Raw genomic sequence first — 16,446 nt, forward strand, 5'->3', positions numbered from 1 at the left:
AGGATTTGAAATAAGTCAAAGGGAGACTCATGTCTGCATATTGAAGAAAACTCTATATGACTTAAAGCAAGCACCTAGAGCTTGGTATGCAAGAATGGATGCATACCTTATAAGACTTGGTTTTACCAAGAGTTCTAGAAATCATAACCTATACATCAGGTTGATCCAGGGTGAACTAGTTATCATATTCTTGTATGTGGATGATCTACTTGTTACAGGTGTAGAGCATCAAATTTGGGAATGCAAGAAGCAGTTAGAAACCAAGTTTGATATGAAGGATCTTGGGATTATGCATTACTACTTGGGACTAGAATCTTGGCAGAATGGGTGAAATATATCTTGGTCAAGGAAAATATGTGATCAAGATTCTTCAGAAATTTGGCATGATGGATAGAAAACCTATGATGGCTCCTATAATTACCAATCTAAAGAAGTTAAGGAATTCAAAGTCTAATCAGGTGGATCCTACTTGCTACAGGTAGTTGACTGGGTCCTTGATATATTTGGTAAACATTAGACCAAACATTTGTTTTGCAGTAAATGTCCTCATCCAGTTTCAGATGGAGCCAAAACATGATCATTGGATTGCAGCCAAGCCCATCCTCAGATATTTGTGTGGAACTATACATCATTGCCTTTGTTATGATGGTAATGAGATTCAACTCATGGGATATACATATTCCAACTGGGGTATCAGTGAGACAGATGGAAGAAGCAAAACAGGTGGACACTTCAGCCTAGGATCTTCCATGGTCTCATGGATGAGAAAAAACTAGGATACAATTGCTTTGAGTAGTGTTGAAGTTGAGTATGTTGTTGCAAGAGAAGTCTATCAAGAAGCAGTTTGGCTCATAAATTTAATATCATATTTGTTTGAAGGACCGCTTAACCCTATATGCATACATTGTGATAATGAAAGTTGCATAAGATTCATTGAACACCCAGTGTTTCATGCTAGGACGAAACATATAAAAATAACTACCACTACATCAAAATCTTGGTACGTGATGGGGTCGTAGAGCTACACTATCTACCTACAAATGAATAGGTAGCAGATATTCTGACTAAAATGTTACCAAACAAGAAGCTTGAGTACTTGAGAGGTAAGCTTGGTTTGGTAGACATCTCTTCCCTAATTGAGAGGGAGTGATGTTGGATAGTTCTTGTCTTTATGGATCATGCACTAGACCAGGACTAATAGCCATAAGGCTTAGTGAAGGCCATAAAGAAAGAATTGATTCTGGAGGATTGGATAAGCATCTAAGTTTGGAACTTCTTATGGATTGAAGAATCCAGGGAAAGAAGTTGTAGACTAGTAATCTTTGAGGATGAGGCAGGGAATCCAAGATAAGAGTAGTCGAAGAGGACTGATATTCTTTGAAGGTTCAAGAGTGAAAATCCAAGATAAGAAGAGTCCTAAAAGGAAATAGTCGGTGAACATCTGGATGGGTATGTGTCGTAGAGGTAGTGTGGCAACTCACATAAAGCCTCCCAGCATGATGTCTAGTTAAGGCCTTCAATGACAATGTTGGTTATGGTATAGATGCTTGACAAAGATGGCTTATTAATCCGACTCTTCTTATGAGAATTCTTCAAGAATGAGATTCCTTATACTACATGATGGGATTATGAATACCTCCCTAGTTAAGAGGGAGTGTTGGAAATTGTAACTAGGTTTGGTCTTCGTAGTGACCTATGTATAATCGTGAAATTGTATATTTTGTATAAAGAAGGAAAAAGAAAGAAAAAAAATATGTTTATGTAAAGCACGGGTTTCATGCTCAAGTGTAGCTCAAAATCATGTTCTTCATGCTTATAGGTCTTTCTAGGACAAAGAAGAAATTATGTCATGTATTATAGTCCCATTTGGACTCATTGTAACAAACAAAAATATATATTTTGTCAAGAAAAATCCATTCATTTCTCCAAGACCAAGTCAGCTCCATTCAAGGACAAGTCGGCCTAAGGGAGGGCTATTCGACACCTCAAGAAAGCTATAAATACAAGGAGTTAGATCTCATTTGAGACACTCACTTATCACAAGTTCATTCTGCAATAGTGAAGGAGAAAAAGATCTAGAAGGACAAAGAAAAGAAGGAAGAATCGAAGTTTCTTGGGATAATCTCTCTCTCTCTCTCTCTCTCTCTCTCTTTGTCCACACATGTGACGTTAGGGTTTCTATGTAGCTGTAGTTGCAAGAGGTTGAAATTGCAGAGCTAAAATTCTAGAGCAAAGTTGCAGGAGGTCGAAGTTTGGAAGCTACCTTGAAGAAGATCTTGTTGGAGGTTGACTTGGTGCGTGGGAGAATTTTGGGCTTTGGTCTTTGGGTCTTGGAAGTCTCATTGTAAGATAATTATATAAGAAGAGAAGCATTTCTTTTTGGATTTTCCCCTTGGAGGGGTTTTTCCCTGGCTTGGAGCCTATATCTTGTGTACTCTGTCTCTTTGTGATATTCATTGTTTTGGTAATTGCTTAATGAACAAGAACTAAAGAAGTAATAAAAGGTCAACTAGCATCACAAGTAATTATCAAGTTAAGGAAAATATTCCATAATTTATAAGTCTCTTGATTTTCCTATAGTTCATAATATAGAGATTTTCTCCTTCAACTATCAAAAATACCTTTTACATGGTATTTGGGCCAGCCTACTAATGTTTTTTTGTCGCTCATTATTTAGTGTGGCATTTTCTTCATTTGCAATGTAGGATTTAACATATATATACTACAAATTCTCTATTTTCTTCATCCATTCATAGAGTAGAGCATGCATCAATTTTAATTTATTTTATTAATCTTTTATTTGTAGCATTTCTAGTGACAGCCGCCTGTTGAAGAATCTAGGGCAATGTAGTGTAGTGTGATTCTTCGTTACTTGATAACAATTTATGGAGTCTTTTTACTTTTTCTAGTTAGCTTAATCTTCTTCTTCTTATTAATGCATGTGTGTGTACTTCATCAAAATGCTACCAAAACATAAGAACAAGAACACAAGATGTTGGCTCTCTGCCTGGGCCAAAAACTCTCTTCTCTTGAGAGGAAAACCCTTTAGTGAATCTCTCTTATTGAAGCTTTTATTGATCTGTGCCAAACCCTAGACCCCTGACAAGAGTATCCTCCAAGCACAAGTCGATTCCTTCCTTCTTCTTGCACCTTATTCCCTGGTATTTCTTCCAGCACTTCTTCTAGCAGTTTGTTCTCCGACACTTCGTCCTCCTTCTTCCGACACTTCTTCTTCTTGCTATGATTCTTGTCTAGAGTTAGACCTTCCTTGAATGAGTCTTCTAAATGAAGTGTTACTCTTCTATCCCTTGCTCAAGTATATCTTTGACCAACTGAGATCCTTCTTGAGTGTATGATTGTTCTTCTAATCTGCTGCCCTAGTTTTTCACACGTGTGGAGAGTACCCTTGTTGTATTAGGGTCTTTCTTCCTTTGCTAGAGAAAGGGGCTCTTTCGCTTGTCTTGAGAGACCTTGTGAGTCTAGTGTCAAGCCCAAACAAAGCAAAACTATGCACTGCTTGTCCCTGCTGTCATACCCGCAGATTTCTCCTCCTCTTCCTCGCATGTGTGATTGTTTCTAGCCCTAGAAACAGTCCTTTACCTTCATTGTTCGTTCTTTTTTCTTCGTTGCACCTTATAGACCCTTTACCTTGGATTCCTTCATTCCTCCTTGTCTTCCTTCCCTTGCGGATTTCAAAGCTTAAGTAATGCGTTCTATTTGGAGTGGACAACCTCTATAAATAGAGGATTGTCTCTCCATTTAGGCTGACTTGATTCACTGCTTGTAGGTCGACTTGTCCTCTTAATTGTGGGCTAACTTTGAGGGTAGTTTGGTGGTTTATTTGTTGAGCAAACTTCGGATAGTTTCCATGGTGGCGTAGCATGCTTGAAGGAGCTTCTTGAAGGTTCCATTGCATAGGAGTAGACTTGACTTTGCTTGGAGGTTTTCCCTTTGACTTTAATATATATTTATACATAGTGTAACCTGCCCTTAAGGCCTTCAATATTTTCTCTTGACTATTTGACTCACCTATAGAACTTTGACATGTGCTAGACCTACTTCAACAAGCAAGAAACTCATTGTCATATATTATAAAATAATGTTTCTTGTCTTGAATAAGTACAAATATCAAAAGTACATTTATAAATATTGAACCTAGTTACACTTCCTTCAACACCCCGTATGGTTAGCATTCACTAGCCAAATCAAAAGAATTCTAGCTTAGATGACTATGGGTTGACCTTTTTAATATAGCACCTAAGGCTTTCCCTAGTGATCATTCACCAAATCATTATGCACAATTTATAAAGCTAACAAGTCCAAACCCTCAACTTAGCACTACAGAGTCAAAGCTATATGAAAGGCACTCATCAAACCCATATAGGGATATTTTGCAAGGTCCTTCACTTATGATGGACCAACCTTGAAATTTAAGTCCTCTCCTATCTCGTTATGTCTCTTCACTTCCCCCTTATACCTTCTATACTACCTAAAAATTCGTCAAGTGCTTTTTCAATATCACAAAAATGGTTAGGGTACCTATAAGTGGGTTGAACCTCTATAAGGTCAATTCACTCCATACTTAATCTCTTTTAAATTTTCTCTTTGGGGTACAAACAACTTTTGGACTAAATTGTCTATCGTGGACTAGCATATGATTTGGATAAAAATTCCCTCATCTTTGGAAATGTTGAAATGATATTATAGGTAGGAAGTTAAATAATTTAGATTTCAAAACAAGAATGTGGTCACAAACAATTTGTCTATGCAAATAAATGCAGTGACGATGGATTCAGGTCACTTGAGCCAATTACTAGTGCACTGGGGAAGTGCTCAATGCTCTAGTAGTTGGTTCTCACTGTAACCTACCTCTAAGAAACCAAGAGTGGAATGCTTTTAAGAAAAACAAAGTTCATGCAAGCAACAAATACCACCAACAAAGACAATACCACTAGCGAAGGCAAAGGCAACATGATAATTGTTACCCCTCATACACCATGAGGATTATTTCAAATTGAAGGCCCCACACATGTAAGTTACTCTAAGTATGCATGATTATGTTTTGGATTTGAAACATACTTTTTATGGATTATCACTTTGTTGGCATCCTCATATCTTAATTGAATGCTTGCATCTATCACAAGGTGTTTGAGGGGTATTTGAAGGTCTTTTGTAGCAATTCTCACATGTTTGATTGACCCTTAGAACATCTATGAAGATGGATATCCATCAACTGAGGGTTTCCCTTATTATTATTGGTTGATTATTACTCCTTGATGTAGTGATTTAGTTGCTTGATATGTTTGCATTGATTCTTAATGTTTTACTTTGATTACTGCTTCATTGACTTGTGAATATTGAGGTAATGTTCTCATCCCTTTTGTAGACACTTCCCTAGGACACATGCCTTAAGAATGGATGACTATACTTTGGATGGCGAATATTTAATTTGCTAGGTCACCCTCATCTTTTTCCATGGTTTTAGCTATTAAATTTGTATAACCCTATTAATTTGACAAATTACTTCCTAGTAGTTTTTTGCTAAAAATAGATTTTAAATTTAGCTTACTGAATAAAATGCACCTGCAAGGAGTTTTAAGTGGAAAAATAAAAGTTATAGTGGAAAAAAATGAAAACAATTTCCACACATGCACACAGAAATATTTATGCCCTTCAAATAATATTCTCGTTAAAAATAATATAAAAGCTTACAGAAGCTCCCTTACTAGGAAAATGGCCCTCTCAGAAAACAAAACAAATCACAACAAAAATTTTCAGAATAAATTGCATACCTATACAACCTATAATTGCCCTCCAAAAACCCCTAAATTAACCCTCAATTTGTTGATGGTTGTTATGCAAGTTTATGGTTTGCGTTGGGCATTGTATGACCACCATCAACTTCTAATTTGTGCTCTTGACTTGTTGTATGGCATGCTCTATGTCGTCTACAAATCAACCTAACTAGTACAACCACCCTCTTTCCCTTTGAAGTGTATGGCTTCCACTTGGTTGATCTCTATTGTTACCATTCACTGATTTTGTTTTCTCTAGGCTTGAATCATTGTCCTTTTTTCCTCAATCACTCACTCTGAGTTCTTGTGTGTCTTCCTCCATTTATCCTTTACTTTATAATATTGAGTTATTGACCAAATCAATTAACCATTTATGACTAAGTCCACATAACCCTAATCTCTCAATGAGATTGATAGTTAAGATTAAGTCTCAATCAATGTATAAATTCATCTAACTCACTAATGTAAAAACTTTACATTTCCTTAAATATTAAACTCACTTTTATAAAAATCATTTCATTATAATAATTCATTTAATTAAAGTGAATTTGCTAACACGAATATTTTGGATGACTTCCACACATCTTGACACTTAGTCTTGTGCAAAAGTACATATCCAATATACAAACATCAATACTCCCTCTTAGTGAGGAAGGTATTCTGCACCACTCCAAGCTTGTTCTCATAAAACAAAAACTTCCCTTTAACCAAGGAATTGGTCAAAATGTTTAAAAACTACTCATTTGCAGAGACATATTGAAGCTTGACTATTCCCTTCTTAAGCATGTCTTTGATGAAGTGATACATGATCTAAATATGTTTAGACCTATCATGGAACACTGCATTCTCATAGAGTTTGATACAACTCTGATTATCACAATAGATCATAGTCGATCCTAGCTCATAATTAAATAGCCATTCAAGTAATTTGGAAGCCAAATGGATTCATAACTTGCCATATTAATTTTTGTATACTCTGCATCATCTTAATTGAGTGCCACTAAAGTCTGCTTTTTGTTGAACCATGATAGCATCATTGATCCAAGGTTAAAGCAACACCTTGAGGTGTTCTTCATGTATATTGCACTACTAACCAATTTGATTCTATATATCAGTGCAGCTTCAGTCCATCACCTCCAAGATACCTTAGACCATATTGCATTGTACCACTCAAGTACTTGAGCATATGCTATGTTGGTACCGAATGCACATGCCTCAATTCCACCATAAACTAGCTCAAGGTGTTCATAGCAAAACATATATATGGCCTAATGTTAACCAAATACATCAAGGAAACAATCAATTGTCTATACAACATGGGATCCACAAACTATTAATCTAAAGTCACAACCTTCTTCTAATTAGTTTTCATAGGCCTACAGTCCTTCATCTCGAATCTCCACAGGATCTCTACTGCATAATTCTCTTGACCAAGGAAGATTTCCTCTAATCCATGCCATACATATAACCCTAAGAAGTAATGTGTAAATTCGATGTCCTTCATTTGGAACTCTAAAACTAAATCCACTTTGGATTCTTCTATGAGATTTTCTACACCAGTGAGAAACAAGCCATCCATGTACGACACCAAAATAAGTGGATTTGTGCCAACAAATATGAAATACAAGTTAAGATCCAATTCACTCTTAGTAAATCCCATGCTCAACAAGTATCCATCAATGTTGGAATAACATTCCCTTAGTGCCTACTTGAGTTTGTACAAGGATTTCTTAAGCTTTCACAGATGAGGCTCTCTCCCATGTACCTCAAAGGCCTGAGGTTGTTCTATGCACACCTCCTCAATGATACCATTAAGGAATGTTTTCCTTACAACCATTTATTGTATCCTCCACCCCATCACTGAGCCAATGGATATGAAAACTTGAATGGAAGTATATCTGACGACTGGAGAAAATGTCTCATTGCATTCCACTCCCTCTTATCGGAGAATCCTCTTGCCACAAACCTTTCCTTGACTTCTCAATGCTACCATCAGTAGCACGCTTGATTTTTTACAACCACCTAAAACTCACCATTGACTTCCCCTCTAGTCTCGACACTACGTCCTATACATCATTCTGGAAGATGGAGCTATACTCGATCATGGCATCCAACCCAATATATTAATTCATTGCTTCCTCAAAGCCGGAAGACTCATAATGAATGGTACTACTCATAAGTACCATATAATTAGGAAATTTCCTAAGAGGTTGGCACTCCCTAAATTTTCTCCTAGGAGCTTCAACATACTCTTGAGCATCCCTCAATGTCGATGTGAACCATTGAGGTCTCATGAAAAATTGAAAGGAGCTATTGACTCCTCCCTACACGAAGGTTGACTCCCTAAAATTGGAGCATCAAAATATTCTTCACCCTATGGAGCCTCTTGCTCCTTGTCCTCTATCACTGGTAAGGGCTCATGAGATTTCCTAGATGCCAAGTTCTCCTCAAAATTCACATCTTTAGGGACAATTATCTTTTTCTACACTGGAATGAAGATCTTATATGCTTTTGAAGTCTTGTTCTACCTCACAAATATGCCTTCTCACCTATGGGCCCCAAATTTGTCCTCTTCTCCATAGGAACATAGATATACACTAGACAACTAAAGATGCAAAAGTGCCTTATCTCTAGCTTCACCCTAGTGAATTCCTCCTCTGGAGTCTTTCCCCCCAAGATCCTGTGAGGACTCTTATTCTGAATATACATTGTTTTATTACATGCATCTACCAAAAGAAAAATATCTTGCCCATAAATCATAGACTTGGCAACTTCGATGATAGACCAATTCTTTCTCTCCACAACCCCATTTAATTATGGGTTGTATGATATTGTCAACTCTCTCTTGGTCACTGCGTCCTTGCAAAAATCCTTGAATTCATTAGAAGTGTACTCAACCCCATTGTCAAACCTCAGGAACTTGTTCTTCCTTTCTATCTGGTTTCCCATAAGAACCTTAAACTCCTAAAACCAACTAAAAACCTCACCCTTGGATTTCATAAGTAGATCCAGCGCTTCCTAGAGAAGTCATTAAGGAATGTCACATTGTACAATTCTTCCTTTACTGATGCCATTGATATCAATTTGCACACATCTAAATGAACTAGATCCAAGATCGTTTAGACCTATGCTACTTGCTTGGAAAAGTAACCTTGCCATTATTGCCAAGTGCAAGCCCTTTGCACACTCCCACTACTCGATGTTGAAATCTAGAAGACTAGTGACAATCTCCCTTAGAATCAATGCCCCATGGTCCAAGTGTTCCATCTTCCTGTGCCATAACTAACATTAGTTGTCCCTACTATGTAACAAGACTTGAACTAGCTTACCCTATAACCTGTAAATATTGTTTTCTCTAAACCCCAATAACCTCTAAAGTGTTAAAGCTAGATCCCTTCAGAAAAATGCATGCTTTCCCTTTCTGAAACATAAAGAAAAAAACCATATCATCCATCTAATATTGAGAGCATGTTCTTCCTAAATCCTGGTAAATATAGCATGTCCTTCGCTTATAATGAGTCGCCTAACTCAAGTTTGAACAACATAGTCCCCAACCATCTCACTGCATACCTAACATCGTTTCCAAGCTTTGCATGAACATCTAAGGCCTTCTTTTTCACACTGCTAAGTATATCTCATGTTGTTGTCATGTCATTAGATGCACTATTGTCCAAATACCATGTATTCCTTGTGATGTGTTAGTAGAAAGGCAAGAAACTAGTGAGAATTTATTTTCAAACTTCGCAGCAAATCATCTATCTGAGTTTTTGTTATGCTTCTACCTGTTATGATTTTCCCTTACCATTATGTTTCTTTAGACACTGAGATGCATAATGTTGATTCATGTGGCATATGAAGCACTTGATCTTGCTCAAGTCCTTCCCCGACTATGAAGTTGACCCCTCACCTCTAAACTTCTTGTTGGAAGCCTTCCCTCTGCCCTTTTTCACTTGACAGACAAAGGTTGGGTTCTCATCACCTCCCTGCCTATTGGCTTTGGAATCATTCTGAGTCTCTTCCTAGATGCAATCATCCCAAAGCCTCTCAAAAGAGGGAAGTTTCTCCTAAGCACAAATACCTCAAGAAATGGTTCCCAAAGCTTTAAAAATCCATTCAATGATGTATTAACTAGTTACGCATCATCCAACTCCTCTCCTACTACTACAAGATGATCACATATATGAGTGATCCTCATGAGGTAGATGGTAACATTGTCGGATCTAAACATCTACATAGATATGAGCTTATTCCTCAACATCATTTTCTTATTCATGTTATCGCTCTGGCAAAGATCCTTTAGATCTTTAAACATCTCTGTGGCCAATTGTTTCTCACAAAATAGAAGAATCAAATGATCCTTCATAGCATCTAAGATCACACGTCGGGCTTTGATATCCTTCTCCCCATGAGCTACTGATTGATATGGATCTATTGGTGAAGGAATTACGTTGTCAACTATTTCCCAAACATCATTTTCCTTCAAAAGCAAAGTAACCCTTGCTTTCTAAGACCAGAAGTTGGATGCTCCATCCAATCTGTCTTTCAACCTAAGATTTGTTGCGCCCTTTTTTAGTTCTGAACAAACTATTCTAGATTTGTACTTGGTCCTTTAATCACCCACAAGATTTATTGTTGGTTTATAAATCTATTATGATATGCAATTTGTAATTGGAAATCAGCCTCCTCTTTAGAGTGTGTGTTCTAATACCACGTTAAATTTTTCTAACTCCCATAAATTGGTAAATTATTTCCGAATAATGTCCTCGCTAAAAATATATTTTAAATTTAGCTTATTGAATAAAATGCACCCACTAGGATTTTTTAATAGAAAAATAAAGATTATAGTGGAATAAAATGAAACTAATTTCCACTTATGCACAAAGTATTTATGTCCTTGAAATCATCTTCTCATTAAAAATAATATCATAGCTTACAAGGGCTCCCTTACTAGGAAAATGGCTCTCTCAAAAAACACTACCAACTATGGAAAAATTTCTAGAAATAAATTGGGCACTTATATGACATGTACAACCCCTCTACAAATCCCTAAATCAACCATCAACCTACATTTGAATTTCTCTACAAATCATACACTTGTATGGCCTACATTGGACATTATACGACTGCCCTTAACCTCTACTCCATGCCCTTGACCTGTTGTATGACCTTCATATGACTTGTGTACCCTATGCGAATCGAGCTAACTAGTATGGTCACCCTCTCTCTTTTGAAGCATATGGCCTCCACTTGTCTAATCTCTATTGTAGTTACTCACTGCTTTTGTCTTCGTTGGTCTTGAGTCACTGTCTTTGGCACCTCAATCAGTGATTCCAAGTTCTTTTGTGTCTTTCTTCTTCACTTAGCTTTGCCTTTATAACCTTGAGTTATTGACTAAAAAAATTATTCATTGATGACTAAGTCTCCATAACCCTAATCTCTTAATGAGATTAATGGTTAAGATTAAATCCCAATCAATGTTCTAGATTCATATAATTCCCTAACATAGAAACTTTAAATTTTCTTACATTAAACTCACTTTTATAAAAAGCATTATAATTCATTTAATTAAAGTGAATTTGCTAAGGTAAAGACTTTGGATGACTTCCACACTTCTTGACACTTGACTTGTGTGGAAGTACTTGTCCAAGCTACAAACATCAACATTATCAATTAATGGATGGTGTTGGCAAAAGGTTTCTCCTTATAACACAGTTTTGATTATTTTATTAGGAGAACATCCCTTTATGCCAATTCTCCTATGGTGTCCAACTTATGGCTCATGATTTGATGAGCTTTATTGTGATTGCATGTGGATCCAGGCCTTTGCACATGCTCCTAGGTCACCCCTTTCTTGGAGCTTGTTATAACAACCAAAGTGGACCTTCTAGCACACATCGCTATGTTATTTCTTGAGAGACAAATTTATTATTGCATGAGAGAAAGTGCTCTAACTACCAATTCTACTTTTATATGGTTAGGTTCTCAAGGTATTGTTGGCACATTTATTGAGGGAGATAACAACTACTATTGGCACATACTCTTAGGGTACAACTCCTCAAGTAGCAATTTATTATTATTTGGCGTATTTAATGTGGCCCTCATTGCACATTTACCTAAATGTAGTTGATGAGGACTATTTTATTGATTTGGCTCTAGATCCAAGGTGGCACAACCAACTACCTTGGTTCACTTCTCAAAGGTACGCCTCTTCATGGAGTTTAATATTATCTTGACTTGGTCAATGTGATGGCACTGCATACTTCTCAAGGATGTTTCATGTTGAGGATTGTTATATTGTTTAATAATTAGAAGCTATAACTATTCTTGAACACTTTTGAAGGGAAGATCTTCTATCATGTATGTTTTTATATGAATGTGTGGCCAATGTGGTCCAAAATAATCCTCCTTGCACTCATCCCAAGGGCACACCTATTTTAGGTCATATTTTACATTATTTTGCTAATTAAAATGCCTTTTTAGAGAGTGATCCCATTCTTTTGACTTAGCATGTATTAATATTTTATTGCAGATGTTCTTGGAGGTTAGCCTGGAAAAGCATTCCAAAGGAGAAAAGGAAAATGGAACCTTGCATTGGCTTGTTATTTGATGATGAAGGCATCTGAAATTCTCATCTATGTAGCCTCATTATTCTAGTATATTTGAGGGCATTTTGGTCTTGAGTAGCCCTCATATATATTATTTTAATCATTTTAGTGTTTGTTCTAGTATTTCACTATGAAAAATAAGTGGATCTAGAAGTTGCAAATACCATTTTATTGTGAAGGGGGTTGAGCTGAAATTTGAGCCATGGTTGGATTTGGGAAGATTCCTTTATGAACTTAGTTGAAAATTTTGTTATAGCAATATGAAGTAAAAGGTTCTTATGTGAGGCATCATGTGTTTGGAGCTAACCTTGCTTAATATAATGCTAGAAATTCTTGTCAAGGGATATGTTATGAAGGGCTAATTCATCTGTAATACTTTTTTCTTTTAGAAGTAATTTAATTATGTCAATTTCCACCTTAATAATTGAGTTTATTTATGAAATTATTAATTGTGTACCATCCATCTTTACCATCCATCTTAATTATAATTTGTTGCAAACTTATATTTCCCATTGATAGGTTCAACCTCATGCATGTTTTAGACGTTCTCCTTCATTAGACTTCCTCTAAGTAATTTGTGCATTTCTAGACAATAAAGTAAAGATAGTTTTTCTTAACCCTTTTCTATACTTATCTAATAAGAAAAAACCTTTTATGTTTGATCTTTTAGAGTCCATTTGTCTTAACTTGGATAGGCATAGTTCTTGGTCCACCCATCCATCTACAGTTTCTAACAGTTACCCCACTTGTGTCGAGGAGAACTAGCCTAAAGTGAGAAAGGGAACTACTATGGTGATAATGGGTAGCCTCTCTTTGTTTCCCCAATGTCTTATTTATGTTTTAGGACTTTATTACAAGAACTGAGGTTTTGGATGGTAACAAAGGCACTCCTTCAATAGAATGATTACTTCCCAATCATTCAATTTATGAGAACAAGTGCATGTCTCCAACAAAAGAGATGGGTTGGACCAGAAAAGTGTTGCTGATCAAATTTGCCATAATGGATGGGAACTATATATAAGCACAATGATGATTCAACCCCTCCCACTGGTTTTGATTTCAAGTGCCTAACCTGCACAAGGGTCCTTTGCCTTATATTTAATGTTGATGTTTGGTTGGTTTTGGTACTCGCAATTAATGGATTAGTACTCCCAATTAATGGAGGTCAAAACTATTATAATAACCTTTTAGGCTGTAAGCACAACCAATTTTGTTATTATTATTATCCCATTTTGTGTTCCTCCAAAGTGATGTCATTATTAAGATTTGAAGATATACCAACTTCTTAATTACTGATATCCTTTGCCACCCCTTTTTATGATAAGCTTTGAATTATAGTGTAGAACAGAAAATTGAAGCATATTTACCAAAAGCAAAAGGAAACAAAATGCTTAATTGCATCACTTACATTAATTGGAACTGATATATTTTTTGTGAAAGAAGAACCTTTGGCTGACAACTCCACAAGCATAACTATAACAAGTGACCCTTCTCAAATATTAGATGAATGTGCATCCATCAGAGGTAAAAGCATAAAACTAATACAAGCATAACGCATTATATTATTAGGTGTTGAGAAGGCCCTTTTCTTCCAAATATGCAACTACAAATGTACATCCATCAGAGGTAAAAACATAACACTTTAAATCATTAGGCTTTAAGAAGGCCCTTTTCTTCCAAATATGCAACTACTTGTTCTGCCATATCTTTAGGGGTTGGACACACTCCATTTCTTGGTTGCATCACAATCTGCAGGCCATTATTCAGAAACACCGCTGATAAGACTAAAAATCAAAGATAAGAATAATTCTATTAGCACGAGGATTAATGTAACACCTAAATGAAAGGCCAAAAATATATTTTATCTTTCCAAGTGTGTCATAGAGAGCACATGATGGCTTTGCTACTTCAGTTTTTAACATCTAAAGAGAAACCATGGGCACAAGACCATATTATTACTTCATGAAAGCAATAATGTTTATGCACAACACACAAAATGCCAAGTATATTAGACACCTGAATTTAGAAAATTGCAAATTCTACTAAAAGAAACAATCAATCCAAACTTGATGACCTCATTATAATAATTGAGTGCTCAAAAAGGCAATAAAACTCCTGAAAAAGACTCGATGCATATTGGCTTGAAAAAGCCAGATCTGTCACATACCTCACAACTTTCCGGTGGCTCGTAAGGATCATCAATGCCAGTAAAACCTGCAGCCAAGACCAAATCTTAATTGCTAAAAATCTCAAACATCAAAATGAAGAAAGAGATAATATCAGAAAAATGCATAAACAAACATTTTTCTTTCTTTCATTTGGGGATGGAGGAACGAATTTTGCAGACTGCAAGAGAGAACCCCGCGAATCTCAAAGGACAAAAAGAGATGGAACATAGAGCCTCTCCATATATGAAAAAAATTAAAAATAAATAAATAAATATCAAATAACTAGTAATATTGATCACAAAGAAACACAACGCATTATGCAACGTCTAAATACACTTTAAAATCGAAATAGGTAACTGCAGATTAATTCACTGTTAGATCAAAATGAAAATATGATGATACATCCATGCATCATCATCTAAGTTCTGGGATGGTATAAAAGCATTATATGAATGAATGAGATTTTAAAGTTCACAAGACTAAAAATAGCCTATGGGTCCACCAGCCTCCATGTTTTTCGCCTTTCGCAATTCAATCATTTTCTTATTCGAATTGATCATGAGCTGGCCCATCATTCTAACAGTCCCCTCGCTAAAAGACAACGCCAAGAAACCATTGCTAACATATTGCCATAAATGTCCCTAATGTCCCTGATATTGCTTTAAATTTATGGAATGGGGGCATTTAACAGTAAGGTAGGGCCCATCTAGGAAAAACCTTATATATAAACTTTAAAGCATTCATTTTGGAATTTTTTTATTGGGTTTGTTGGGGCCAGTGGGGACACCTATGCATCCCCTATGGGATGAAGGAACATCCCCAATGCATCCCTCCATCCCCAACCTGTAGTGACCGTATGGGATGCATTCCCTACACCCAAAGATATATGTTTTCAACATACATTGTTTATGTGGCATGCTCCCATCGCTACTAGCCAGGTACACACTTGACCATATTTGAAAAACTCCTTCCTTAAAACTAGTCAGGATTCCAACTGCAAATAGAATTTGATCTTCCAACAGAACCCAATTAACTGTTAAAGCAAACTACATGCAAAATTACAAATGCATACACAGAAATATAATTTGTACGCATATTTCATTCCTACATCCACGGTTTACACAAATGCACAATGGCAAGTGAATTCCACAGAAAATACACATGGCATTGCACCGTTTCACCATGGAATTCATATCAGCTCATGCCTACATTACCAGTAACGCTTCTAAGTTTCTCTACATGTGTTTTCACGAAGATTCATATACAATTTCATGTGCAGCATTCATATCTATAAGAGAAGTCAAAGAAATAAATACAATACTGCAAACAAAAGTAAATATTTGTCTTTTATTAAAACTTGTCCAAGAAACTGAGTGAGTACTTCTCTCAAGTACCCAACACAGCCATGGACCTCTTCCTCTAAACCATTCCCCAATACAAGCTAATGCATTTCTCTTCTGTGCATTCACTCTCCCATGAAATCCATCTCAGCAAGTTTAACAGTTCACATAAAAAGAATACAAGCTACCAAGACGTGGTATGGTAGTCATTGGCTTAGATACAATCAATGCTTAGCACAGACGTGAGGGTCACCAGGTTTCTCTCTTTCCCTGGCCTCTGTTCACTCCAGCCAAAATCACTGATCAAACTGGAAGTTACCAAAGAACAACAATGCATAGCACCGAATAGAGTCATAGACAGCTGCTGAATATGCCAGCTACACCCAACATGTGGAATGGATACATGAGGATGTTGTGCTCAACCTGGAATACAATCATCAAATTGGAAGTACCAGAAATTCCTAAATGCATACTGTCGGAGAAGTTTCCTACCAGTCACCAAAACATATGTGGCTGCTGCTCCCATCGCAGGCAGTCA

General features: G+C 36.4%; 1 protein-coding gene across 5 annotated transcripts in view; it reads right to left on the reverse strand.

Annotated features, from left to right (window-relative positions):
• Window positions 1–13,779: 13,779 nt before the first annotated feature.
• Window positions 13,780–16,446, reverse strand: part of LOC149262346 (adenylyl-sulfate kinase 3-like) — a 237,744-nt gene continuing 235,077 nt past the window's right edge. For 4 of the 5 annotated variants that reach the window (XM_089424116.1, XM_089424100.1, XM_089424093.1 and 1 more), the window contains 2 exons: window positions 14,568–14,614; window positions 13,780–14,149 (listed from right to left, as the gene is read on the reverse strand). In XM_089424116.1, the coding sequence (XP_089280242.1) occupies window positions 14,599–14,614 (16 nt within the window). In that variant the 3' untranslated portion in view covers window positions 13,780–14,149; window positions 14,568–14,598. Of the gene's footprint in view, window positions 14,185–14,567; window positions 14,615–16,446 lie in introns of all 5 variants that reach the window. The other variant, XM_089424108.1, reaches the window with a different exon arrangement.

The sequence above is a fragment of the Pinus tabuliformis genome, chromosome 6, assembly GCF_031772625.1.
Source record: "Pinus tabuliformis cultivar Carrire ecotype Pingquan chromosome 6, CPIR1, whole genome shotgun sequence".
Taxonomy (NCBI): domain Eukaryota; kingdom Viridiplantae; phylum Streptophyta; class Pinopsida; order Pinales; family Pinaceae; genus Pinus; species Pinus tabuliformis.